The 27,932-nt window shown below is 42.2% G+C and overlaps 2 protein-coding genes and 1 long non-coding RNA gene across 8 annotated transcripts in view; 2 read left to right on the top strand and 1 right to left on the bottom strand.

The window, feature by feature from the left end:
• Positions 1–27,932, bottom strand: part of LOC136425239 (small ribosomal subunit protein eS27) — a 214,923-nt gene that overhangs the window by 152,534 nt on the left and 34,457 nt on the right. The window lies entirely within an intron of this gene.
• On the top strand, positions 85–27,627 carry LOC136425299 (proline-, glutamic acid- and leucine-rich protein 1-like). 6 transcript variants are annotated; one of them, XM_066414141.1, is made up of 2 exons: positions 85–619; positions 26,443–27,627. In XM_066414141.1, exons 1-2 carry the CDS (start codon positions 174–176, stop codon positions 26,795–26,797), a joined length of 801 nt encoding a protein of 266 aa, XP_066270238.1. In that variant the 5' UTR covers positions 85–173; the 3' UTR covers positions 26,798–27,627. The 6 variants fall into 6 exon arrangements, with proteins under 6 accessions (XP_066270238.1, XP_066270239.1, XP_066270241.1 ...); XM_066414142.1 differs by lacking the exon at positions 85–619 and adding an exon at positions 1,594–2,084; XM_066414144.1 differs by lacking the exon at positions 85–619 and adding an exon at positions 6,241–6,626.
• On the top strand, positions 8,747–9,982 carry LOC136425486 (uncharacterized). Its single transcript, XR_010754056.1, has 2 exons — positions 8,747–8,822; positions 9,159–9,982. It is a non-coding gene; the product is annotated as an uncharacterized lncRNA (long non-coding RNA).

Below are 27,932 nucleotides of genomic sequence, written 5' to 3'. Positions count from 1 at the left end.
CATGATCAAATCGTACCATCCTGATAAATATAGATGACCTCGTTCAAGAAAATACCTCTGTATCTAAGTCCCTAAGTGGGCTATGCCATTCAGCACTGTTACCTCACATGTAGGGACGGTTATCTAACACGTTGAGCGGATAATCGGTGGGGATGTGAGCGGAGCTTGTTCCGATGGCTACCCGGTCCTGGTTCGATCACACCAACGACGATGTTACGGCGTGGTGGGTTCGGGATTTGATCCGCAGGGGCGTCCTAACGGATCATGCAGCCGGACGCCGTCGCCGCCGACGGAGGCCGAACCGATTCAAACCATGGCTGCTGATCCTAGAGAGGAGGCGAGGTCACGTAGCGCGCAAACACCGCAATTTTGCCATTCTGGTTGAAATTGGTCTCTTTCTGGCCGTTATGGGGCTCTTGATTGGTTTAACGCTGCACGTTATTGGGCCTGTGCTGTTCGGGATTGGTTGTTGTCTGCTGATCCCGACCGCGTTTTGGTTCGTCTGGGAGTTCAGCTACCGCTCAGCGGACGATCTACAACCGGAGGAGGAACAAGGCGAAGAAGAACAGGGAGAGGAATCGACTGAAAGAAACTCTCTAGGAGTGGACGGTGTTTACAGGTACGTTCCCAAAATAATATCCTCATTTCCATTTAGGTGATGGAAATGGGGGGGGGGGGGGGGTCTGGTATTTTTAAGAATGACACACATTTTGGACTCGTGTAGCATAAGAATAAACGCAACAAAGCCGGAACCAGGGTAAACTCGTATTTAGATTAGATCTCCACACTACGTGATGAAATTAGAAGCTGTATGATTTCATCTTTGATTTTCGAACTGGGACGAACTGTAAAAGCCAGATTTGAAGAAAATTAGAGCTAAAACAGTTTCCTGGTCTTCTAGGGCCAACCCAGTTCCGTGGTCTCCTATGCCAACGTTGTGTAGGCAAGTCTGGACAGCTAGCAAACTTCACTGTCATATAATGATGAATCGTATGGAGTGGAAGCACTGCCAATTCACCTCAAAAGCCCTACCCTACGACTTCACCCAGCTGTGTAGCCTAGTGAAAACTCACGGGCTCACTCATATTAGAGTTTTACCGACCTCTTTTTCTGACAGTTGATCTTCCTAATCATAGCCGTTATTGTTGTTGTTCACCTAGTACTAGTATTGCCTACAGCTAGTGGCACATATAGGATGTTTCTGTTTCTGTGGCAGGATGTATTTTTTACATCCAGTTACCAATTAATTTGAACCTGTAGGCGAGTTACATGTAGGAACATCCCTGATCATAGTCGTGCCCTAAGGTTATTGAATCCCACCCCGTAAAAGTTCTCCGAGTGCGCTAATTGACCTGGGCGGGCGGGCAACGCTCCCAGTACCGAGGAGATTCTAGGTAGCTCACGATGGGCTGGTACCAGGCTACAGGGGACTGATTTGTGGCAACACCATCTGCTACAAACGTCTGTAGTAGTTGCCAACTAATTGTACTGCTATCACTGAATCGTGCCATCCCGATAAAGATAGATGACCCGGATGAATAAAATAGCTCTTGACTCAACCTTTGATATTCAAAAGTCACCTACATGCGTTTATCAGTGGGAGAGTATGTAGGGTAAATACGTGTAAGCTTAGGGTGGTCTGATGATATGGCTTCTCGATCCTGGTTCGATCGCACCAACGACGATGTCACGGCGTGGTGGTTTCGGGATCTCATCCGCCGAGGGGTGATCTCGGATCGGGCCGAACACTCACGCCAACGAAGACGGCCGAACCGATTCAAACGATGGCTACTACTGGAGAGAAGGAGGGGGTTACGTAAACACCGCTATTTCGCTCTTGTCGTTGAAGTTGGCCTATCACTGGCTGTTATAGGGCTCCTGATTGGTTTGACACTACATGTTATTGGGCCAGTGCTGTTTGGGATCGGCTGTTTTCTTCTGATTCCGAGTGCCTTTTGGTTTGTTTGGGAGTTCAGTTATCGTACAACAGAGGAACTGGAAGTAAGGCACATGCCGCGGGAGAGTGATGACGAAAATGAAGATGAAGTGAATGAAAGAAACACAACGGACGACAGTGTGAACAGGTGGGCTTAGGTTGATGATATTCATTCATTTGGTGATATGTTACCTTCTTTGTACAAAATTTCTAGAAAATATCAAATTTCGGTTTGGCACCTTTTATCAATATTAGGAGTCCATGTGCACAAGAACATCATTTTGTATGGCTACAAGTAAGTCATGTTAGTGCGGCAGTAACTTGGCTTGCTTGTAGTCATACATTTAAAGAAAGTTTACCTCACGGCTCTGGATGGGGCTTGCAATGACTCATCAACAAAAGATTATTTGGATGCGCAAATGTGAATGATGGCAGCTCTTTTACACCTTTCCAACACATGTAAATATTGATCAAAACTTTTTTTTCAGTTATAAATCTCGAATCGTAAATTTGCTGCATTTCGATAAATGATGGTAGAAAGATACACAATGTTTATTTTATTTTCTAGCTTGTCAACGTCCTTCGTAATGTTTGGTAAAGCTACCCTAGTTGACACCGATAACATATATCTCGATTGCCAAGTACAGGCTTCCTCATCCATTCAAACCGTTACGGTTGACTAAAAGCTCCTGTAAGGCATTGACCTCTCCCAGTCGTGAATAAATATTCTAGTGCCCCTTTATAGTACTCTAGCTGTACATGTGTAGGTTAAAGTTGGTCCCCCAACCTTCCCTCTCCCATACCATATATCTATATAAGTATACATGATGGATATGTAGTCTGACTCTGAGTCAACAGAGGTCATCCTGTCACGATACTTGGCTGCAGATGGAGCGATGGTGAGGCTATTGGACGAAAATGAATCATAAAACATAAGGCGTTAAATACGTATCTATTTAGCAACTCTCCTAGAAAAATAGCAATTCACATAATGAAGAAGTGACAGCTTCAAAACCAGAGTGATCGAGAGAGCTGAAAATGGCAAAGAAAACAGTTGCTATCTTACTAACTTCAGGGCCAACACTACACCAGTAGAAATACTCGGATATGTTATTATGATGTACGCCGCTGGATGTACACAAGGGTCAAGGATGGTATGTGACATGGCATTAACATCACCAGGCCACCGGGATACCAGACATGGGTATCTGACCTTGGGGACCGCAAAAATGTGATTCATGTAATGTTTACAACATCAAAAGTGGTACACAAAAGTATCATATGCAGTAGAGAGTGACATTGCCTTCCAATACCGTGCCCTTTACACAATGGATAATAACTACTTGCCCACTAATTATAGTAGTACGATAGTAACACACTGTGTTCTGCTGCTGCGGTGGTGTGGACACCCTGCAGCTGCAATCAGTCTTTCTTCAAATCTCTCCGCTTCGTCCGGTCCTGCTCCTGTAGTTTTCTTTCTGACCGCAACAGCCCTAGTCCTCTTTCTTTCAGGTCTGCCCTCAGTAGGTTCTTACAGTGTCTTCCTTTTCGGCAGCTGGATCTGTAGGTTACTTACCTATTGCTTATACGGCTTCAAAAAGGCTATGGGACGACCTTGAACTTTACCTACGCAGACTTTATTTGATGGATGACATCTTCCTTCGCCTTGATCTTAGCCTTCAGAGCTAGAGGAAAGTAATCTTTCGGGGTCTCTAGGCGATGTCACTTACAAGAAATCAAGTCGCTTGTGGTGTTTCCTTATCACGCAACCACAGCCGCTCCTCTTTGGATTGCACAGAATTGATTCCCACGTATAGAAATATTCTTTAAACGTCTATGGGAAGGGGGGAATTGATTTTTGCGTGAAAGATGGATCATTGCAAAATCCACCATATTCTCGCTCCGATTCTCTTTTCTACAGAAAAGGTATGCGTGGAATAGAGCAAGAATCAGAAAGATACCAAGATACCAGGCTAGAATGCCAAGGTGTTGGATTAAAGTTGAAAAATTAGGTTTGCTGGATAACACTAACTTAGTAAGAGATGATAATCTTTTTCTGTCAAATTTCTTGTGTGCTTTTTTTCCTCAAAAGCAAAAGTAATTTTTTTTTACCTTGTTAGACCTTTCCACAGTTATACCTAGCTTTATACGGCGGTGTTTGTTTGTTTGTATGTTTGTTTGTTTGGCCTTTGTTAATTCATCGGCATGCAGGCCGCTTTTCATTGAGGTCATGAGGAAAGAGGCAAGGGTCAGGTAAGATATACAAGAAATGCAAATTACATCATTTAAGTCCTAATAACTCAATCAACATATATCACTACATATACATGGTACAGAACATATAGCGTATATGTGTAGTTAGATGCCCCATGCCATCAATAGAGTCGTTTGTATTCAAGGCGTGGTGACCCTCTTGATCAATATGTTGACAACGGCATGAGGGGAGGGGGGCGTAATTTGTCTTCTCCGTTCTCCCATCACCCTCTGGGGCTGGCCTTGGTTTAACTACGTCATAGTAGCGCGCGGCCATTTTCTGTCAGTATCGTCTGCATGCTTCACCATGGCTACGACTGAGAGTGACGCAAACCGAGGGCTTGCACCAGGTTCTCAGACTGAGAGGGCCGCTTTTGCCGATATCCTGCAAAAATGTCGAGCGAGACTGGGACGAGCTACCAACCTCGTCAAAGCGGTGGTCATGCTTCTAACCGTGCTGGCGTGCATAATGATCATCTCGGCACTAACCATCAACAGTGAGCAGACTGAGCGGCAAGGCAAGATGGTCCTCTTCGGTATCGGCGTGGGGTGCTTTCTTCAGGGCCTGGCGTATCTCATATACCTGGTGTGGTATACGTCTTCAAGTAGACACTCGACAATTATATCTATAAGACCGGAATACGTTCCACGTGTTGGAAGACGAAGACACTTGAGACACAGGTGAGAAGGGGCAAAAAGTTTACCAAGAACGTCATGTCTCAATACAAGTAATGGTTTTCTGTAGCGCTGTACAGTGATAAGGGAACGTGGGCATTCGTAATTCTACACGTGTATAAGGATGTTTGGGGTCACATGCCTAAATTTGTTTAGGGTACGCTTTCCACGTACGTGCATGCGTGTATTTGAACATTAGGAAGGGGCGGTAGTTGTCGTTAACGAAAAAGTTATGTTTTCGGTAGCATGTGTTCTGGTCTGTTTGTTTGTTTGTTTGTTTGTAACAGTATAATTCGAGATGTTGTAGACAGATCTTTATCATATTTGGTATGTGGTTAGGTGTCGACAAAATGAAAGATAGATATGAATATGGGTCTCATAGTAGCTTTCCATGGTACTGTAACAGAACCTCCGGTTTTTGTATCTTATGCTATGCATATATGATCATGTTGTTTTGGATTACAGACAGCTTTTGGTTTTAGAACAAAGTTGGATAGGTTTGGGCTCCCTATCAGCTTTAATTTGTTGGCACGACATGGTTATTTTTTGTTGGAGACTTCGGAAGAAAGGATGCATTTTCATGGTTTACGGCATGTACATGTAGATGCCATACGTAATACTTTATTAAAATTTGTTCATCAATTTCCATTGTTAATGAGATATTGACAGTTGGTGAACGTATGGGGTCGTTGACCTCTTGGTTGGTCGAGCATCGCAGGCACTTAACCTTACATCCACGATCAATTTATTGACCGCAAAAAAAATCTATAACTTGCCACAATGAAGTACCTGAAACGATTTATCGGATTAAAGGCTCTGATAGGAGAAAGCCGAGGTAGTGTAATTACAAAATAAAGGAACAATTCATTTCACGAAGATCAATATGTTAACACCAATATATCTTGCAGGCATAAAAATATGACTATAAGATACTAGTATGTTAGATTTTGTTCGAAAGCTAACATTAAACTTTGTGAGAAAAAAAAATCTAGCAAGTTTTGAGTTCCAACATTAGCATCTGGAATTTGAGTAGTCCCATTGTCATTATTTTTCATCAATTAATCAATCAAGAAAGAAAAACCGTTATTACTTAAATGGCAGTAGGATACAGAGGTGCAAAACCGACTAACGTAGATTTTATAAACATTTGCAATATAGTCATAATACAGAACCATTTAATTTATGTACAAAGACATATAGACTCATACTCATAAGTCCCTCGAGCTTGTATATCTAGCTTCTTGTGATTTTCAATTTAGCCTTCGGGCAAGGGAGCATTTGCAATAAACTATGACTAACAGTGAGCGACCGGGCCTGGTCTGTATATAACGGGCAGTTAGCAAGGCACATGACGTGTCACGTGCACATGCTTACATATCGCTTGCGTGGCCATGGCGACTGGCAACATGGAAGGTCCCGCTCACGTTACTCCTGACAGAGCGAACGTCCGCACACACGTCAGCTTCAGAGCCTTCCAAGACTTTGATGCTCCAGACGACTTCACACGCCACTCCAACTACCCCTCGCTGACAACGCTGGCCAAAGACTTCCGCGTCGTTTCTTGCGTGTCGGCCTTGCTGGCCTGCCTACTCATAATCATCAGTCTGACTTCTGCCAACGACAACGCGCTTGTGGAAGTGGTGGTGTTCGGCATTGGCTTGGGATGCTTTCTACCGGGAATCAGTTTCTTAGTGTACCTCGCATGGTGTGAGAGCTGCGCACCTACAACTACCATGACAGAACATGTGCAGTTTCCCTACAGGTAAGGCTTAGCGATACTCTATTCAGAATCTCCCTACCCTGCCTCAGCGATAAGTGCTGGCTTTCCAATGCCACATCTCCGCCACTAGACCTATTCCCTTTTTACCCATAAGAAGGGACGATCTATCAAACGGTCGTTCCTCCGAACCCATCATAGAAAGCAATAAAGGGAACGCGTGGGCCTGCGTTCTGACATCCGTCCTGGTTCAACTAGAGCCCCAGGCGATAGTGAGTAAGAAGGACTATCACTCTTTTTTTTGTGTCGGCATCCCAGTGCGCAAGCCCTACCTTTTACCCAAACAAATGTGCCGTCACAGAGAGACTACAATTACGCCAGGGGACACTCTCTTCTTTCATTACACGTCTCCTCTTTAACTTAGACCCTTTCAATGCTTAATATAAACGTGGAAGGTAGTTTTCGTACTGTCGGCAGTAAAAAAAGATGTGGTCCGATGTTTGGGTAGATTCCAATTCGAGCATGCCGGTATTGATGTCATGGCATGTACATCAAGGGTACATCAATTTTCGTACCATCGAAAAAGTCATCTTCCGGGAGCATTGCTGGTTTTCCTGAAAGGATATGTTGATTACTGCTCATCAAACAGATCCATCTAGAGGTAGTTAATCAATTGGTTAATGGTTAGGTTAATAGTATAATACGTTAGTTCATTAATTTGGCTAGGTTGCTCAATATACCGACATATTTGCAGATGAATTGATTTTTTAAAACTCACTCATGATAGGTTGTTAAACAATATCTCTATATTTCAATACATTGGTTGGTGCATTAGCTACCGGTTGGGTTAGATAGTTAGTTGACTTAGCTGTTACGTTGCCTGATATCTCAATTATTCAGGTGAATATTGACCTCTCAATTCGCTCATTTTACGACAGCGTCACAGATAGAATAGGTCGAGAAGGGCACCAACCGTCAGAAAATGTCTATTTTTAGTTTGAGGCTTTCGAATTTTCCATTTAAATCCATCTTTCTCCTGTCTAAAGCGCGGGTAATATAATTGAAGTCCGTTATTAATGGTAGATAGTTCATGGGCGAGTTACCCCCGTGTCATGACCGGTGATAAGTCATATAGTATAGATCGCTCGGGTGGTATTGAGCGATTCTCACTTACACTTAATGGACTTAGCTTGAAAGTGGCGGGAAAGGATGTAAATTGGTTAAGAGCAGAGGCACAGGGGCACTTAGGTTGCACCGTGTATCCCACCGGGACTACAGGGGGTAGTCTTCATATATCGTCCACGGAAAGGGTGTTAGGATTGATTTCGGATTATCTTCGGTCACACGGTGCCGTCTTCGCAAGAATTAGATCAAGGCTTGATGAACAAGAAATCGAAGAACTCGCACCTCTGTGAAATGTTGTGAATTTCTTGTTCCATTCGTTGTTGTGAATATCTCAGCTCAGATTCTGTCTAATGCATCTTCTAGCCTCCAAGAGGAGGTTTGCCCCTGGCTTGTTTTTGACATCTTCTTAGAATTTTTGTTGGGCTTTCTATTTTGTCACATTTTCTTTATGTCGCCAACTGTTGAGCCGGACCTCTGCTTGGAGAGTATGCATTTTTTCCCCACTACTTATCATAAGGAAACAGACATGCGCATACCAGGAGATTGAAGAGAGGAAATGAGAAAACCTATTCTGAGACCTTTGACCTAACTTCCTGTCAGTGTCCTCAACTTACCTAGCATTCTAAAACCAGTCCGAGGGGGCCGTTTTAACTTCGACCTACACTTCCTGTCTATCTGCGGTTACATCGTTTTCCTCTTCACTTCCTACCACTTATAATGTTCAAATTATTACAGACATACAAGGAAAAGGGTGCACATAAAACACAAAACCTCCCAAGACGAGACACTACAAGCACAACAACAACATAACCGGCGTCTTATTATATAGTCTGCAACGTTATTTCTCTTTTCTTGACCGACTGTTTCCATATACTTACTGTCTTCCTTCTGATAGAATTTATCTGAAAAGAACATCGCCGTATTTTCGCCACTTTTCTGCTAACATGGCTAAGAAGGGCTTGTCGAGGAGTTAGAGAAACATGATTCGCTTTGCGTAGAATATCGAGGATTGTGGACGGTCCCTACTCTCCCGATCCAATCTCACAAAGCGCTCGTTACACATTCTTAGAAACTACTGCGATGCCGTAATCACATACAACGTTCTTCCTTCACTGAGTAGGTACTTTGTCTTCCTAGTTGTCACTAAGGGTTATACTTAGTAAAGCATAATTACACCATAACTGGTCTTTTGCTGAACAAATTAAGGCATGATTTAAAGATAACCTCGAATGGCGTTTCTTCCATCCGGGTAAACCCAAGATTTATCTCCGCATTGTTATATAGTATAGGCGTTTCCTCTCGGTCACGTAGGTTTTTCTTTTGTATACTAGTATCTATACGTAGAGGTTGACATTCAGTGCGTAACGAATACTGTGATTTTGCTGCTGTATGTTGTTGTTGTTGTGTTTGCGACTGTCTGAGGACACTTCATGTTTTGAAACGTAACACCAGGCGGCCATGTCGTCCTTGGGAGTCGTCCGTGACCTTGGAGACCAACATGTTTACTACGTGGACGGTAAGACCTTCGCTAGGAGAGTAAAGGAAGGCAATGGAAAGGTCGTTCAACAAGATGGCCGGGCACCGGGCAGGAACGGTACAGTCGGCGGGGAACAAGCACAAGACGCCCGAGAACCGTACGCTACCTACACGCCTCAGCCCCGTGACGCTACCACAGATCTCGGACAAGTCAATTTCGTATTTGTTGAAGGTAAAACAGAAGGAAACGTTGCTAAGCAGGAAGAATCCACAGATTATGAGCCAGGGAAAGAAGCGCCACCAGAGGGTCAGGGGGAGAACTCAGGTACTGCAAGGAAAAGACGGTCCAAGCGACGTGAAAGACACACAAGGTGTGCTGCCTTGGCCAAAACCACGAAGCTTCAGAGAATTTTGATAGCTCTTGCTGTTGTGGGAGCGGGATTGTTTATTGCTGGAGTCATAGAAAGTATCGCTAAATCCACGTCTCATATTGGAGTCATTCTTTTGGGAGTGTCGTCGGCGTTCCTGTTGCCGCCATGTTTGTACCTGGCGTACATTTTACGACCGGACTGTTGTGATAAATATTGTAGGTGTCGTAGCTGACCCCGCGTATCGGATAAGGTCTTTTCTCGATCTATAAACAGCTATTTGACTCACGCAAAGTTGCAGATTATAACAAGACTTGATATACAGACGCTACAACATATCAAGAGGATAATCTAAAATAATATATAAACTTGAATAGGCTACGACGAAATATGACCTCGAATTTTATGAATTATACTTATTTTTATGAAGAATATTGCGGTTGTCATTCTTGAATTTTGTGCTGTTCCAGGCGGCCATATGGTGTTTATGTTTGATTTGCTGCCCTATCGCTCGAAGGCAAATTCCCCAGACATACGCCTGTTATTTGCTAACAATAGCTGAATGACGTCATAGAAGATGGCGGGTCCCTAGCCCCGGGTCAATAAGACTATGGTATTGCACTAAACTTGTATCAATCAATCTAACCCTTGTTCGTTTCAGTAATTTCTCAGTTTCTAGTACGGGAAAGCTTAAAGACTATACGAAGAACGGACAGGGGTTAAATGCGGTTTTGAGCAATGCTACCTCCTTTTCTGTGTCGACAAGTCAAGCCAAGAAGTCAAGAAATGTAGTTTTGATCATATTTAGTAGTTAGTTAGATCGTTGCTTAAGACTTTAAGGAAGTTGCGATTGCGTTTTTGTGGGACTAATTATTTGAAATGTCTACATTTACAGTTTGTCACTTTTTGTCGAAGTTGAAATATTGGACCAAATTAATCGTAGTAGTCTCCATCCTTCCTTGATCCTTTCGTTAATTTGTTAAACATCCACGTAGGAGAATATGATCACACGAAGTATCGAGTTTTCTAACATTGGAACATCCAACCAATGCAAGTCTTCCATAGTGAACAACATAGTTCAAATGATATCACTTGCGTCACTAGAACTCATTCCCGTTTTAAGTATCTTCTAAGAGCAGGAAGAGGCGGCGTTGGAGTACATAAAGTGTTTGGATCCATATTTCTAAAAGTCACTTAATAGTAGTTTGATGGTTCATGTAACCGATATGATGCGTATGTCGACTGCTTGTAATGTACTCAAAGCCGTGTCAGGCTATTAAGCCCACTTTCCGGTTCATCTTTCAAGTGAGAATTTCTCACCTTTAAGAGGGTTCTGCTAATGGGGTTTCGTGTGTAAATCACGCATGTTTCATTTTTGGTCAGATTTCTAGTTTGCCTACGTAGAATCCAGCTCTGTCGCGGTTTTGTCAGTTTAATATTGCATCCTTGTGTTGTTTCAACGCCTGTTTACGCGGTATTTGTTCCGCTTCGCTCACTCGGTGGTTTATTCTGTGGTTGTAGTAACTACACGGTGTGGCGGCAGAGATGCCTTCCGCACGGGAATCATTCATACAAGCCATTGAGATCTGCTTCACCGTCGTAAGTTTGGTCGGACTGGTTATTCTAGTCACCGGGATGGTGATGTTGTTCCTACAGTACGAAGTGGAAAAGGGTGTCGGCTTGACGGTGACTCTAGTCGGCTTAGGCTGTGTGTCGCCCGCCTTTGCGTACCTAACGATCGGGATCTGCGTCGTCGGCTGCAACGAGGAACCGGAGAGCCCCCTCTTTGGGACGGAGTCGACTCGGCGCCGAGGGGCGATCCGGAGGCGCCACGGGGAAGAAGAAGAAGACGCGGCGCCTGTGATAAACCCCTCCTTTATTTGCGAGCAGGCCGGCGCAACCGGCGCACAGCCATCGACGGAGATAAGTGTCGCGTCAGCGGTCTTAAGCTTCAGCGAAGACGTCTTGCGACTGGAGAGTCTTGAAGTCGAGGAGGAGGGATACGTTCTCGAGGTGGTAACGGTACAAACGGAGTACGTGGGGATAGCGGAGGATGTGGAGAACGTTACCATGACGACGGATGAGGGGAAGAACAAGAAGATGGGAAACAATGATGATGACGTCACCAAAACTAATGCCGCGATGGAAGATGTTACAGAAGATGTTGTCACAGAAGACAAGAGCAAGAGCAAGGAGAAAGCCACGCACGAGAATCTAGAGGTCAAAGCTACAGCGGCTACCATAGTAGTCAAGCCACGCGACGAAGTGGTGATGGAAAAAGAAATGTAAAACATTGGCGGTAAGACGATGCCAACAAGTCCTAAAAGTCTCCCCAAAGTACATCCTTCATTGTTCACGGATCACCTATTTGTAATAACAGTGTGATCACGAAATACTAGAAGCTGTCATTTTTTTCTCCTCAAAGAGTGAAAAACATAATTTTTCTTTTATTTCAAATTTGACTATTGTCTAAGATGTCTCAGCCTGCCATCCAAGTCATCACAAGGCAACAGAAAACAAAAAAAAACTGGGGCATCAAAAATTCGTGGACAACCATCTAGTTGCAAAATGCATTGGTCATAAAAACTGTTAAATCGTTTAAAAATCTTCCATAGACATCTAGCTCAGTATCTAAGAGGGATTCCAATGGACCTCAAAGTCATCATTATAGAAGAACACTAAGAAGAAAAACTGGAATAATTTTACCAGCAGGCAGTAGAACTTCGTATGCACTTTTTTCTGGTAAACGTGCCGTAACCCTCACTGGAAAGAAGTCAAACACAAATGTTTAGTTAGAATCGCTTCAGAACCTTTGACTGAAATGTGACGGTGACATAGTAGAGTATTTGACATTTGGAGATCTCAACAAAGGCGTCCAGACTGCAGGAGAGGAGAGAGAGAAGTTACCAATGAAGGGCAATACACAACATAACACAACGCCACAGAAGTGAAGCTCAATACTACATGGTCTGTAAGTAATAAATGGTACATCCATGTGCAGTACCGTTGGCAACAGATAAATCTTAAACCCTTCTTTTCTTTTCGCATCTGTCCTTCCCTATTTGTGGCTGTTACCGTAAACTTTACTCTAGCAGATTTTTTCAGGTATCTGTATCTGTTTAGCCGGTACAACCACCCTTCGGCGTAACACACCGGCTTCACAGGCACGCGGCACAGCAGCAGCTGGTTATATTACACTGAACGGCCTGTCACACATAATACCTAAATCTTGCACATCTCTAGCTGAAAGCTATCTAGTGATGATATGTCAACGAATTTCTCTCTACGATTTACAGTTCTTGGGAAAAGTGAATTTTTCAACGACTCTATCTTGAGTTGATAACTTGAAGGTATGACTATTTCTTCTGCATCCTCCCCAACCCCCATTCATTCATTCCCCTTTTGTCTTGACTTAAGTTATAACTGTTGAAAGCTCCCGTTCCTTTGTGTCCCGTCAGTGTTTAAATGTATAGAACAACATAGGATGGTATATTGCCTGTATTCCGGTATCCATCCTATTCTAGCTCAGCTCCTTTGATCGCTTCCCTGTCGATTAGTCTGCAAAGTCAAAGTTTATTGCACAACGATTGTAACAGGTACAATGTAAGGCAAAAATGAAATACTACTGGCTACTTATTAAATATCAAACTACTAAAAGCTATAGGTAGGTTATATGCTATACAATGGTTAGGTTCTAGGCTGTACAATGCTCCATTTCAAACTACATGAAGGCGCTATCTATATAATATTGTCAAAGGTAGATGATATCAACAGGAGATACAATAGGGAGTCGTATATGTCAATTATACAATTACATGATGAGGAGATGAATGTCTTATACAATCAAATCGCTATTTCACGGATTCTTTTTTGCATAGATGTATAGATATATTGGCCTAGATATACAGATACTGTTTCAGGACATGACATAAATACACGAAAAGTCTCTGCTTTCGACTGAGGTAATGTTACATCTTTTTTAAAATAGGCGATCAGAGGAGAGAACCGAAGCTCGAATAGGATGGATGCAAGGCTAATCATAATACTGAGAAATGCAGAAATGTTAGCGGGGATCGAATTTCGCGGCAGGGAGAAAATGAAGTGTTCGCGGTGGTGTTAAGTTCGCGTTTGAAACAATAGTAGCGCTACAGTCACACAATGGTTTTAAGCCACCGCGAACATTTCTGCATTTGCAGTATCAACCGGCTCTACCACCAGCCATCGCAAGCCTCCGCCAAATGCATTAGCACTCCCAATGCGTCTGCGGGCCGCGACAAATTGGCAAATTAGGTCCCATCGATTATTTCTGACTTCAAAACACCGCTAGGTCAGAGAAATAAACCACTACACCCAAAACGTGCTTCCAATACGTTCTATAGTAGAGATATATGCTGTTGACTGGAAAAATCGTATCCAATAAATTCAATAGATGGTAATAAAACGGTGTTATTGCATTGTACCTGTCGTTGTGTATATTGTGTTATATGAACTACTGAGTGATTTTTGCCGTTATTATTTTTAAATTTATTTTACGGTATCTTCTTTAATTGCCCTTTTTTCTAACGTGGAACTCTTGATTTTAAATCCAAAGCTTCGTTTGTAACCTTTAACCTCAAGCTTCCAGTGACGTCAGAATCCATCACATATACATGTACCTGGTCACGCCGAGGGGGATTTATTTATTATGATGCGGGGGCGCCCGTGCATTCTCCTCACGTATGAGGCCTGACATCTTTGTGTAGTGGTTCGGCGCTATAGGTGGGGAACGCGGGAAAACCATCATCACCACCATGTTGCCGTTCTACGACCCAGAGAGAGAGCTGATGAGGACCATTATGAAGTCCCTGCTGGCCATGATAACGGGGATTGGGGCGTTCCTTGTCGTGGTGAGCTTCGTCTTGATCCTGTGTAGCTCCAAGTCGGACGGCACGGCGAGAACGGACACGGGGACGCTGTGGGCGGGAGGGCTGATGCTCACCCCTGCATTGCTGTATCTGATTTACGTCTGCTTGACTGCAAGTGGCGGAGACTGGCCGGAGATGGGAGAGGACGGGTGCGATAGTACTGACGGAGAGCTGTTGGGAGGGACCGGCGAAATGGCGGGAAGCGGAGCCCGGAGGGCGGAGGGATTGGACGACATGACGGATGGACCGTTATTTCCATGGCAACTGCCGAGTGAGATGATGAGGGGCGACGGCATGGGGAATTACAACGTCTCGCGAGACTTTAGGCGGGGGCGGAGAGGGGAGTTTTCGCCGGAGGGCGGTATACACTTCCATGGGGGGCAGTGGCGCCACGAGATGCACCGTAAGAACGGGAGAAACAGCGGGAGACGGGGGGTGGCATTTGGAGGGGGCCACGACAGGCACTCTGCGTCAAGGCGATACTACAGGTATGCGTTTATCTCACCCAATAAAAGGGCATCGGAAACTTTAATGACAGGTCTTTACATTTTATTGATTACAAGTGACAAGGCCTAGGGCCAAGGCCACCGAGGTTGCATTCATGGTACAGATGAGAATGAATTTGCATACGTTTTGCATCTATGATTATAAAGTGGGAATGATATGGGCTAAATTTAGAAAGGTACCGTAGGATAAGCAAGTGGCATGTATAATTCACTCAGTTTAAAGTGAGATTTAAAACCTTTATCTACAAAGATATGGGTAGGAAAGTATCTTTGATATTTATAAGTTATGTAGTCAATGGCTCCAAGTTGCCAAAGAATAGATGTCGATAGCCATGTCATCACCGTTGCTGCACCGGCTCAACGGCCTTTGTACATATTGATCTATTTTAGAATCACTGCGTGCTCAGAATAAATAGAGGCAGAGGACAGATCTGTTGTATACAGGCGTTTCTTCGTGCTTTTAGTCGGAAGCTGATGTGTTTTGCCCGATACACTTGAATGATGCGCTGTCCCGAAAAATAGGCCAGATCTGCATTGCTGTAGATATAACCTGACCCGGAAGCAAAACAAGGCCTGAAATTGAGCTGTTAAGCCATCTGGCATAGGCTCGAGCCACAGAGCCGAATAGAAAACCGTCGTTCGTGACATGTCGCGAGCGGCGGTGTCGTCTGCGGCGGTTCCATGATGACGTCAAACCAAGATGGCGGCGACCATCGGGCGGCATGGGGAGCAGCGAAACTATATGGCAGACTTCACAACAACAACTGCATGTGCATCGACAACTATAGATACAAACTGGCATACGTCTAACAAGGTACGATAATAAGAATATTTTAGAAGTCTAAACGCATGAAACGTGCCGCTAGGGCTTTTTAGATCATGCGTAAAAGTAGCCGACGTTAGAAATCATAAGTCTATGCAAGGACACTATATAATGTCCTTGGTCTATGCAAGGACTACGCCGCACGTGTGAATTTTATCCTGATATTCTTGATCTTGATCGGGTACTGGGCAACACCCCTTTGTTGGAGTAAAGGCTGTAGCCTGTCATAATGAGGATTTTTCTCCACTATTGGCAGACTGTAGAATATTAACATTTGATTATAGTCACAAAACAACAAATTTAAACACGAAAACAAACAATGCCAGGATAACGAATTTGGTTCACAAAGCCAATTTTTTGGCTCTTTCATCTACACAGTACCCGTACTGTCATATCTGATAACTATCTTAGAACCAGTGTGCTTAATTAGGCCAAAGAGACACGCCCCCAAAGCATCATTAAGGAAAACTGTCACGAGGGGCTGAAATGGAAAATGGTGTCTCTTTTGAGGGAGAAAGGCATTTGGAATGGAATTTTTTGGCTCTCTCATCTACACAGTACCCGTACTGTCATATCTGATAACTATCTTAGAACCAGAGTGCTTAATTAAGCCAAAGAGACACGCCCCCAAGCATCATTAAGGAAAACTGTCACGAGGGGCTGAAATGGAAAATGGTGTCTCTTTTGAAGGAGAAAGGCTTTTGGAATGGAATTTTTTGGCTCTCTCATCTACACAGTACCTGTACTGTCATATCTAATAACTATCTTAGAACCAGAGTGCTTAATTAAGCCAAAGAGACACGCCCCCAAAGCATCATTAAGGAAAACTGTCAAGAGGGGCTGAAATGGAAAATGGTGTCTCTTTTAAAGGAGAAAGGCTTTTGGAATGGAATTTTTGGCTCTCTCATCTACACAGTACCCGTACTGTCATATCTGATAACTATCTTAGAACCAGAGTGCTTAATTAAGCCAAAGAGACACGCCCCCAAAGCATCATTAAGGAAAACTGTCACGAGAGGCTGAAAATGAAAATGGTGTCTCTTTTGAAGGAGAAAGGCTTTTGGAATGAAACTTTTTGGCACTGTCATCTACACAGTACCCTTACTGTCATATCTGATAACTATCTTAGAACCAGAGTGCTTAATTAAGCCAAAGAGACACGCCCCCAAAGCATCATTATAAAAAAACTGTCACGAGAGGCTGAAATTGAAAATGGTGTCTCTTTTGAAGGAGAAAGGCTTTTGGAATGGAATTTTTTGGCTCTCTCATCTACACAGTACCCGTACTGTCATATCTGATAACTATCTTAGAACCAGAGTGCTTAATTAAGCCAAAGAGACACGCCCCAAAAGCATCATTAAGGAAAACTGTCACCAGGGGCTGAAATGGAAAATGGTGTCTCTTTTGAAGGAGAAAGGCTTTTGGAATGAAACTTTTTGGCTCTCTCATCTACACAGTACCTGCACTGTCATATCTGATAACTATCTTAAAACCAGAGTGCTTAATTAAGCCAAAAAGACACGCCCCCAAGTATCATTAAGGATTACTGTCACGAGGGGCTGAAATTTAAAATGGTGTCTCTTTTGAAGGAGAAAGGCTTTTGGAATGGAATTTTTTGGCTCTTTCATCTACACAGTACCCGTACTGTCATATCTGATAACTATCTTAGAACCAGTGTGCTTAATTAGGCCAAAGAGACACGCCCCCAAAGCATCATTAAGGATTACTGTCACGAGGGGCTGAAATTTAATGGTGTCTCTTTTGAAGGAGAAAGGCTTTTGGAATGGAATTTTTTGGCTCTTTCATCTACACAGTACCCGTACTGTCATATCTGATAACTATCTTAGAACCAGTGTGCTTAATTAAGCCAAAAAGACACGCCCCCAAAGCATCATTAAGGAAAACTGTCACGAGGGGCTGAAATGGAAAATGGTGTCTCTTTTGAAGGAGAAAGGCTTTTGGAATGAAACCTTTTGGCTCTGTCATCTACACAGTACCCGTACTGTCATATCTGATAACTATCTTAACACTAGTTTGCTTAATTAAGCCAAAGCGACACGCCCCCAAAGCATCATTAAGGAAAACTGTCACGAGGGGCTGAAATTTAATGGTGTCTCTTTTGAAGGAGAAAGGCTTTTGGAATGGAATTTTTTGGCTCTTTCATCTACACAGTACCCGTACTGTCATATCTGATAACTATCTTAGAACCAGTGTGCTTAATTAAGCCAAAAAGACACGCCCCCAAAGCATAATTAAGGAAAACTGTCACGAGGGGCTGAAATGGAAAATGGTGTCTCTTTTGAAGGAGAAAGGCTTTTGGAATGGAATTTTTTGGCTCTCTCATCTACACAGTACCCGTACTGTCATATCTGATAACTATCTTAGAACCAGAGTGCTTAATTAAGCCAAAGAGACACGCCCCCAAAGCATCATTATAAAAAACTGTCACGAGGGGCTGAAATTGAAAATGGTGTCTCTTTTGAAGGAGAAAGGCTTTTGGAATGAAACTTTTTGGCTCTCTTATCTACACAGTACCCGTACTGTCATATCTGATAACTATCTTAAAACTAGAGTGCTTAATTAAGCCAAAGAGACACGCCCCCAAGCATCATTAAGGAAAACTGTCACGAGAGGCTGAAATGGAAAATGGTGTCTCTTTTGAAGGAGAAAGGCTTTTGGAATGGAATTTTTTGGCTCTCTCATCTACACAGTACCCGTACTGTCATATCTGATAACTATCTTAGAACCAGAGTGCTTAATTAAGCCAAAGAGACACGCCCCCAAAGCATCATTATAAAAAACTGTCACGAGGGGCTGAAATTGAAAATGGTGTCTCTTTTGAAGGAGAAAGGCTTTTGGAATGAAACTTTTTGGCTCTCTTATCTACACAGTACCCGTACTGTCATATCTGATAACTATCTTAAAACTAGAGTGCTTAATTAAGCCAAAGAGACACGCCCCCAAGCATCATTAAGGAAAACTGTCACGAGTGGCTGAAATGGAAAATGGTGTCTCTTTTGAAGGAGAAAGGCTTTTGGAATGAAACTTTTTGGCTCTGTCATCTACACAGTACCCGTACTGTCATATCTGATAACTATCTTAACACTAGTTTGCTTAATTAAGCCAAAGCGACACGCCCCCAAAGCATCATTATGGAAAACTGTCACGAGAGGCTGAATTTGAAAATGGTGGCTCTTTTGAAGGAGAAAGGCTTTTGGAATGGAATTTTTTAGCTCTGTCATCTACACAGTAACCGTACTGTTATATGTGATAACTATCTTAACACCAGTGTGCTTAATTATCCCAAAGAGACACGCCCCCAAGCATCATTATGGAAAAGTGCCACGAGAGGCTGAATTTGAAAATGGTGTCTCTTTTGAAGGAGAAAGGCTTTTGGAATAGAATTTTCTTTCTTTTTCATTTACACAGTACCTGTACTATTATATATGATAACTATCTTAGCACAAATGTGCTTAATCATCCCAAAGAGCTCACCCCCAATTTGGCCCCAAAGCATCATTATAGAAAACTGTCACGAGAGGCTGAATTTGAAAATGGTGTCTCTTTTCACAGAAAAAGGCTTTTGGAATGATTTTTTTTGCTCTTTCATATACACAGTACCTGTAATGTTATATCTGATAATTATCTTAACACATGTGTGCTTAATCTTCCCTAAAGAGCCACGCTCCGAAGCATCATTAAGGAAAACTGCCACGAGAGGCTGAAATTCAAAATGGTGGCTCTTTTCAAGAAGAAATACTTTGGGAACAGAATTTTTTGCCCTCTCAATCACACAGTACACCTACTGAGAACCATCTTAACCCTCATAACTTTGGAGTATAACTCCTAACTTCAAAAATGGGACAGTCTCGCTAAAAACATTTCAGAAGTTGTAAGAAATATACACAGACCCGTGGAAGGAATTTTTCTTCGACGAAAAATATTGATACGGCACACATTGATATCCAAACGGACCTCATACGGTCGGATGAGGCAGGCCGTCGTGTTTGTTGTTTAGCTTTTGTGATAATCTGACGGAATAAGTCATGCATGTCCCAGTTACCAGTGTGACTTGATATTTAGTTCTTCATACTATATATACAAAAATATACATATATATATATATATATATATATATATATATATATATATTTGTATATATATATATATATGTTTATTTGAGATTTTTCATGTGAATTTATGTTGATCATATGGTCTTTTTTTCTTATTTAGGAACTGGCTCATTACCAGGACTCCAAACTCACACCAAGAAGTCCAACATGCAGACACGGACAGCCTTGTCAGTGTAGGACAGCAGTGGATGTAGATGGGAATGGGGAGAGGACACACACAAGCAGCTCCACAACATACAGTATAACACTTAAGTTAATGATGTGATGTACCATAGGTGTTCAATGTTTTGTCAGCCCATACTTTCGTGTAATTCAATGTCAGTTTTATTGGGGGGGGTCATTTTTTGTATCTGGCTGTCAGACTAAGGGCCACAAAGGTCTTCATAGCTTTAGTAGAATGTGTAGCAAATTCGAATGTCTGTTTCTGTCTATTTGCAATATACAGCAGGAAATATTACCCTGTTATCATAATCATGCTGATGCATTTTAGAATATGTCAGAAACACATTGTACTTAAATAACTCTAATTTTAACTGCCCTATTCCGGCCACATATACAAGAAGTATTTTAAGGCCTGATATGTACATGTTGTACATCATAAAACATTGTTTGTAAAAACATGCAGAGTAGTCACATGGCAATGGTCATCTTGTCAAAGTGTAAAGCAGTGCTGGCCCCATTAAATGTTGGCCTACATATTTCAAACTTTAACATATGTCATCATGGGTCAGTTTTCCTTGTAATGTTACTGTTTCTTTACATAGTTTTCAAGCTTTTTATCATACTAGCACATATTGATTCCATAGATGCCATGATGTTAGCAGTGAAAACATAGTCAGGATTTTTCACAGAAATATGATACAACATGTATTTATGTTCAAACCATTCTCCTACATGTATATATAATTTCCCAATTGCTGCATTTGTTCGTATATAAAGATAGAGACTGGTGATATTTAGATTGCATTATTGTTTGTCAGCATTGTTAGATTTAAGTGTCATTCATTATAAATGATGCTTGTAAGTATTGTAAGTATTTATCTTGTGTAGTGTATGTGTGTGTTGATGCAGGATGGTTGATAGGTGTCTGATCATGAAATGAAATTTCATAGTCGATAAATCTAACGTTTATGTGTATACCCTTTAGAAATTATAACTAACAATGCTGCTATATTTATGAAATATATATTGCTATCAAAAACACGAGATGTCTTTTGACTTTTTTCCTTGATGACTGACGAGTTTCCTTTTTACTTAAAAAAAAACAAGAAGGGCAAACGATAAAAAATTGCACAAACAGATGGAAAACAATAGGAATAAATAATCTCCTTTATCTGTATGTTTTTTCATAACTCCGTTTGAGTACAAAACATCGAAAAGTGCAACAATACATTCTAAGAATTAAATAAGTTGGTACACCATTCCATCATCTCAAACATTTCGTTTGTCGTCAGTAAATAAAAGAAGGCCAGTGACCTCATACAAAGCTTTACGTCCACCATTGCTTTAACCCGATCCAGACTGGGCTTTTTTGGTCAGAAACCTGTTGCCATGGCAACATGAAAAATTATAAACTTAAACCATTATTATAAAATTGTTCCCAAGAAAACTTTAGGAAAAGCCACAAAGTTTGGGAGTCCTAGCATACATCGTTTGGCAGTAATACGATGTCAAAGTTGGCACGGGCACTTTTAGCCATCCACCCCCCCCCCCCCGGTCTGGATAGGGTTAATGAAACATTCCTATCCTATCCCTACTCGACGACAAGTACATAAATCAAATAAGAGATACCTCACCCTTGTGATTTTTTCGTGTATAGCTTATGAAAACAGTCCTCTTTAGCATATCGTCCGATTAGCAACCAAATAGATAAAAAAAAAACATATTGTTTCTGTGATACGGCCTTTTCGAAAACACGGGACTGGTGAGTTTCCTTTCCGTGACGTAAAAAAAGAAGGGCAAACGATGAAGAATTGTACAAACAGATTGAAAACTATAATAAATTTATACGTCAGAATAAAGAGTAAATAATCTCCGTATATGTATTTTCATAACTCCGCTTTGAGTACAAACATTGAAACGTGAAAGAATACATTCGAACAATTGACTAAGTTAGTACACCATTTTGAATAAAAGAATTCATAAGGCCAGTGACCCCATACAAAGTGTTACGTCCCCCATTGCTGTAATGTAACATTCCTATTTCCGGTGTCACGAGCGACGGTGTCACGAGAGACGGTGTCACGAGAGACGGTGGCTCTTCGGCTCGAGCCTCCCCCTACTCTGTTAAGCTGCGCCGAGTGGTCAATACGTATCAGTTTACAAAGCAGAGCTCAACCGACATCTTGGATTTCGGAACTAAGGGCATGAATTTGAATTAGAAATGCCTCACAGACGGGATAGACGGGGACATTCGAGCTGGTTTCAGACAGCAAACGACGATGCCACGACGTTCTGGTTTCGGGACTTGATACGCATGGGGATCCTTCCTGAGGCCTGGGGGCGACAGAGGGTACCCGGTCCGCGGTACAAGCCGTGGTGGTTCCGAGGGGAGCGGAAGGGGCACACGGTGGTCCTGATCGTGACTGAGATCGGCTTCATATCTGCAATCATCGGCTTGATCGTGGGGCTGCACATGAACTACCTCGGCCCTGTCATCTTCGCTGTAGGCATCATTCTGCTCGTACCGGCAGGGTTTTGGCTCATCTGGGAATTCAACATGGCGACTCGAGCAGACAGACAAGAGAGACAGAGACGACAAGAGGAGGAGGACCGGGATGGGGAGGAGGATGATGCAGACGATGAGGGGGAGGGGCCCGTCGCGGAGAGGAGGTACGCCCGGGTGTTTTGGGGTCGAGAAAGGGTTTTGCACTCCCCGTAAAACGGTAAAACTCACTCCACGTATCAAAATCTTTCCCTATTGTGTCTGACCCATCCGGTTTCCTTGAGCATACAAATGACGTAATCTAATTATTTCTGTCTGCCTGGATGGATGGTCTTACTACCGGTGTGATTAGTCTACATATATGTTGAAAAAATCTTGCATTCATTCCATTTGTAAAGCACTTTGCCCCCTGTTGAATAGGTAAATTGTTTTGGAGAGCTTGAATCAGATCAATTCTTAATGATTCTACGCGCTTTGTATCATATCAATCCCTGATTTGATTAAAAAAATGTTTTCTAGAAAAATTTATTTACACTAGTATGGCGGGACCATCTTCTCGGTCGAATTCACAAGCGATGATGGGGCATTTTTATGCTTCTGCCGCGAAACATTATAAACGATCCACCTTAGGCACAGTGAAAGTGTACTGCGTGGTTTGAATTTTAAGAGCACAGAAAGACCGTACAGTACACAATAGACATTCCCTTGTGGTCTTCGTCGATTGTGTTTTTCCCGCTACACCCGAAATCATGATGTCCGTTTTGAGAAACGTCTGGCTGAATCGCAACAGTCCCATGCAAAATAACCTGACCCGGAAACAAAATAAACTGTAAAGGTCAGTCACCTATAGCCTCTGCAGCAGGCATGGTGGCTTATTGTGTGCCGTTTTCTGAATGAATAGTAGTTTTCTGATCAGGTTGGACTGCTTTCATAACCCCGATACAATTAGGAATCAGTACTTGATAAGCCCCAAAAATGTGACACGACAAAGCCGGCAGTGGAGGCTAATTAGCTAAGCTATTACGACAACACGACAATAAAGCCTTTCACAAATCCAACTGCACATGCGCAGGTCAAAAGTGTAAGGCCTCTGAGACATAAACTGAACTGAATAACGGAGGCCAAACATATCCGTACATGTCAGTACATGCATTAAGCATGATCGAAACATTAGAACTGTTTACAATTCAGGGGTCTTCACCTTTGACCTGTGCATGCGCAATTAGATCGATGAAAGGGCTTATACAAAGCTGTTGTTATTCCGTCATCTCCAATGCCTGGAATCTTGGACAAATGTAGGAATATAACACTATGTATCGAGGACCAAGGAGGGGAACAAATTCTGCTGACGACGATGGGATGTCTTACTGCCTGAGCGAACTGGTACGAATGGGAATCCTTTCGGAGTCATGGGGGCGGCAGATCCACAGGGCCCCGGGCTGGAAGTGGTGGATCCGCGGAGAGAAAAGGGGCCACGGAGCGGTCCTCATCGTCACCGAGATCGGCTTCATCTCGACAATCATCGGCTTGCTCCTCGGATTCCACTTTAACTTCTTGGGTCCCATCATCTTCGCTGTCGGAATCATTTCGCTTATACCATCGGGGCTTTGGCTGATCTGGGAATTCAAAATGGCGTCTCTAAGAAGCCAAAGACGAGAAGAGGAAGAGGACGGAGAAGATAGACAAGATGGAGAGGAGGAAGATGGATACGACGAGGAAGAGGAACCAGTCGTAGAGAGGAGGTATTACACAGTGATGTCCCGGTGTTTTGAGGCCCAGAACGGATTTGCCACGCCCAATAGATCTCTCTCTATTGTAGGTGACCGCCATAATGTCCCCAAGCGTAGAAATGACGTTATCCAATTGTTAGATGATTTGATTTGTTTCCACACGTTTTGGCAGCAAAATGTGGGTAATTTTTGTATTAAACATATATATTTCAAACATGAGATGCCGGAATATGCTTTGGACGTGCGAATCATATTGACTATTCTTTGCGCCAGGTATCATTAATTATTGAACAATAGCCTATCTTTTACTGACACAAAGGTTCTTTCCCATTCCGAGCTATTCTGTATTGTCAACATACGTGACTGTAAATTTATGAAAATCAAATTTTGTGAGTGGTGTACATTCAGCGATGCCTGGCATTAGATGATAGGGCTAACAATCCCTCAGTCGTCTTTGTTAACATCATAGTTATTCAAAAATTGAAAAAGGAGAGCAATATGTGATCATGTAATCTGTATCTTTGTTATATTTTGACCGACCCTTACTTCCTCCCTTATGACCTCAATAAAGAACGACCGGCGGGCCGTTTTGAGCTTCTCATAAATAAACAAATGTAGAGAGAAACGAACATACAAACATATAGAAAGTAAATGATATAATTGCGATCACATTGTCAAATCACCTTTCCTCCCTTCCAAACCATTTTCAATATCATTCATGAGTAAAAGGATTAAGGATTATTCTGTGCTTTATCGAGACGGAGTTATTTAACTATACTTATTATTTGACCTTGTGCCAAATGGCCCTTATCTAAAAGGAACTAAGGTCCCTTCTCTGACATTCATTCAGGCCATCTAACATCTATTTACTATACTTATCTTAGAGACAGAAATGTCATCCATAACTGAATAGTTTCTAAGAGTTATCATATTGATATTGTAGATTTAGTTTAAATCTATAATCCAAGACGCCATCTGTCAGTCATTAAAAACCTCGCACCGGAAATATTTCATTGCCGAAACGGCAACGTTCATGTCTCATTCCCCAGCTCACACAAATCGATATCATCCCTCCAAATAACTTGCCTCTTTATTCATGCCCCAGACGTGGGGCCAAATAAAGTGCGCTTCAATGTCATTTGTTGTAAGTAAGTAATAATCAAATCGTTCATTCTGGGGGAAAATCATAATGCTTTTTCATGGCTCGAGTTTCGGGTCAAGCAGACCTACTAGTACTCTTCTCGTTAAGAGTTATAAAGCGCGATAGTTATCATTTTGTTTTTTCCTTTACAACTGTGGTATCATATTTGTCACACGGGAGTTAGTTTTTGCCTGCAACTGCAATCAGTTTTGTTCGTTTTTATTCATTATTTTTATTCTACACGCTTATTCAATATGGAATTTGAAATATAATTTCCAAACACTGTAATGCTGATTACATATCGACCTTTGTCATCACGCTTATGATGAATATGACACTTAATGATGAATCCATCACAATGGAAAAGGATAATCATGTGAGCAGCGTATGTCTTGTCGATCCTTCATAAACCGTTGCCAACGGTTCGTCCCCAAAGGAAATACCTCATCTTATTAATTTCCACAATCATACATCATCTTTGAAAACGATCATGTTTGATATTGTATTGAAATATGATTTATGCTTATGCATTACTATTAGTAACGTATGGGTATAGTGACTGCGCGTATCCATAATGGCTATTGTAGAAAAAGACTGTTGCGTCGTGCTTATTTTGTATGAATGTGCATATCTCATAATTCCTTTTCATACAATAGTCAGTTGGGACTATATTTGCGTTTACTCTTGTCTTGTGTGCTCTTATATTAGGTGGAGACGGAATCAATAGGTTACAGGCTTCCTGGCATTCCTAGCTAGACGTTGTGTTGCAAGGTACTTAACACGACCATTTTCCCCTACACCTAGGTGTATATGAATAGCTGACTTCAGTTGGAGAGGTAAAATGTGGGAGGAGAGATATGGGCTCTACCTTTCTATACCGTGCCAAGGCTCGGTGCACCAGTGGATATTCGGGATCTGAAAGACTATGGAAACTATAGCTTTAGTTTACTTAATCTTAATGCTTGTATATTTTTTGTGTATTCCCTGCAGATCACGGGAGGGCGTCAGAGAAGACCTGCCTAGCGTGAGAGATGGAGGACAGATCCAGGTAGTCGTCCCATCACCCCCTCCGTACGAGGAAGTGACGTCACAAGACCGTCGCCATCTTGGAAACCAGAGCGAGGCTAGCGATGCCCCCCGGCCGCCACCTTACGCGTCCGTGGCGGAAGTTGACGAGCGAACACGGCAGCAAACGTCTCGGACGGAAGAACCGCGAAGTTCCGAACAATGTCCGTCATACACGGAGGCGATAAGGAGCCCTACAAGCGGGAGTCCTACCGATGAAATGCCGTCTGAATTACCACCCGTGCCACCCCCAGCTTACGAGGAAGTCGTGAACAGATAGGGACAAAACACTGTGTAATGTGGGATAGCTACATGTACAATTAAAAACGGGGGGATAGCTACAATATAGTGTTGATGGAAGCCTATATGGACTTGGTCTCATTCATTAAATCTATTCTATTTCTTTTCCTTATTTATGTTTGCTGAAAGAATAGAAAAACTGTAAAAAAACGACTAAGGGCACTTAAATATATCGTTCCCTGTTAAAATAATATTTTGTCTTAAACCACAATCAATAACCAAGTAATTACACAGTACGATTATGAATCTGAGCTTTTTCTACGAGATGAAAACTGGAAGAAAATCGAAATGACGCTGTTTTCATCTACTAAGAATACCGTGTGATATCGCTAATATCGCGTAATGTCAATATAGATAAGCAAGATTAGTAAATGGTCAAGAAAAGTTATTTTCATGTCAAAACTGCTGTACAGTCGTATGCGTAATGTGATATATATCATACAACGTGATAACCTCGCTGTCCAGATACCGTATGACTCAATAAGGGTTTCCTTTATCTAAGGACATGTCGCCAAAGCCTGACTAGGGCCTGGAAAGCGAGGTTAAAATAAGACTATTCGTTGACTTTGATGTTTGAAGATAAACATCAAGTTCATACGCCACCAATTTCGAAAGGTGTGGCCTTTGTACAGTGTAACTGTCACAATTGTAGTGAATTTGACGTTGTTAAATATGAATAAGCGAACCAACTCGGGTCTGTTTCACAAAATGCGTTTAAGAGGGTACAAAGAGCCGTCATGTCGTATACATGTAGTGGTGTTAACTTGAATTCCTACCTTAAGATAATAAAATGATTAAGCATTGGTATAATGCTTTCTATTGGATTTATTGCAAATATATATGGTCACTAGTATTGCAAGAATCAATTATTTTGTGAAACGTAGCCAAAAGATTCGTGATTGATATTTGCATGAACGTTACGTTGAAACAATCAGATTTTCAACTCAGGTATTGATGAAAAGAAAAGCAAGCAAGGAGACAGTCTCAAGCTTAGGTCATCAGGGCATTCATGTCTCTCATGATTTGCGTGATTGTTGCGACCTACTGATCTGGATAATAGTTGCGCCTCGTGCAGACCAATCATATCATCTATCAGAAAAGTAGCAGAAATTGTC

The sequence above is a fragment of the Branchiostoma lanceolatum genome, chromosome 19 (assembly GCF_035083965.1).
Source record: "Branchiostoma lanceolatum isolate klBraLanc5 chromosome 19, klBraLanc5.hap2, whole genome shotgun sequence".
NCBI classification, from domain to species: domain Eukaryota; kingdom Metazoa; phylum Chordata; class Leptocardii; order Amphioxiformes; family Branchiostomatidae; genus Branchiostoma; species Branchiostoma lanceolatum.
Note: the sequence above shows the minus strand (reverse complement) of the source record. Positions and strands in the feature narration are given on the sequence as shown.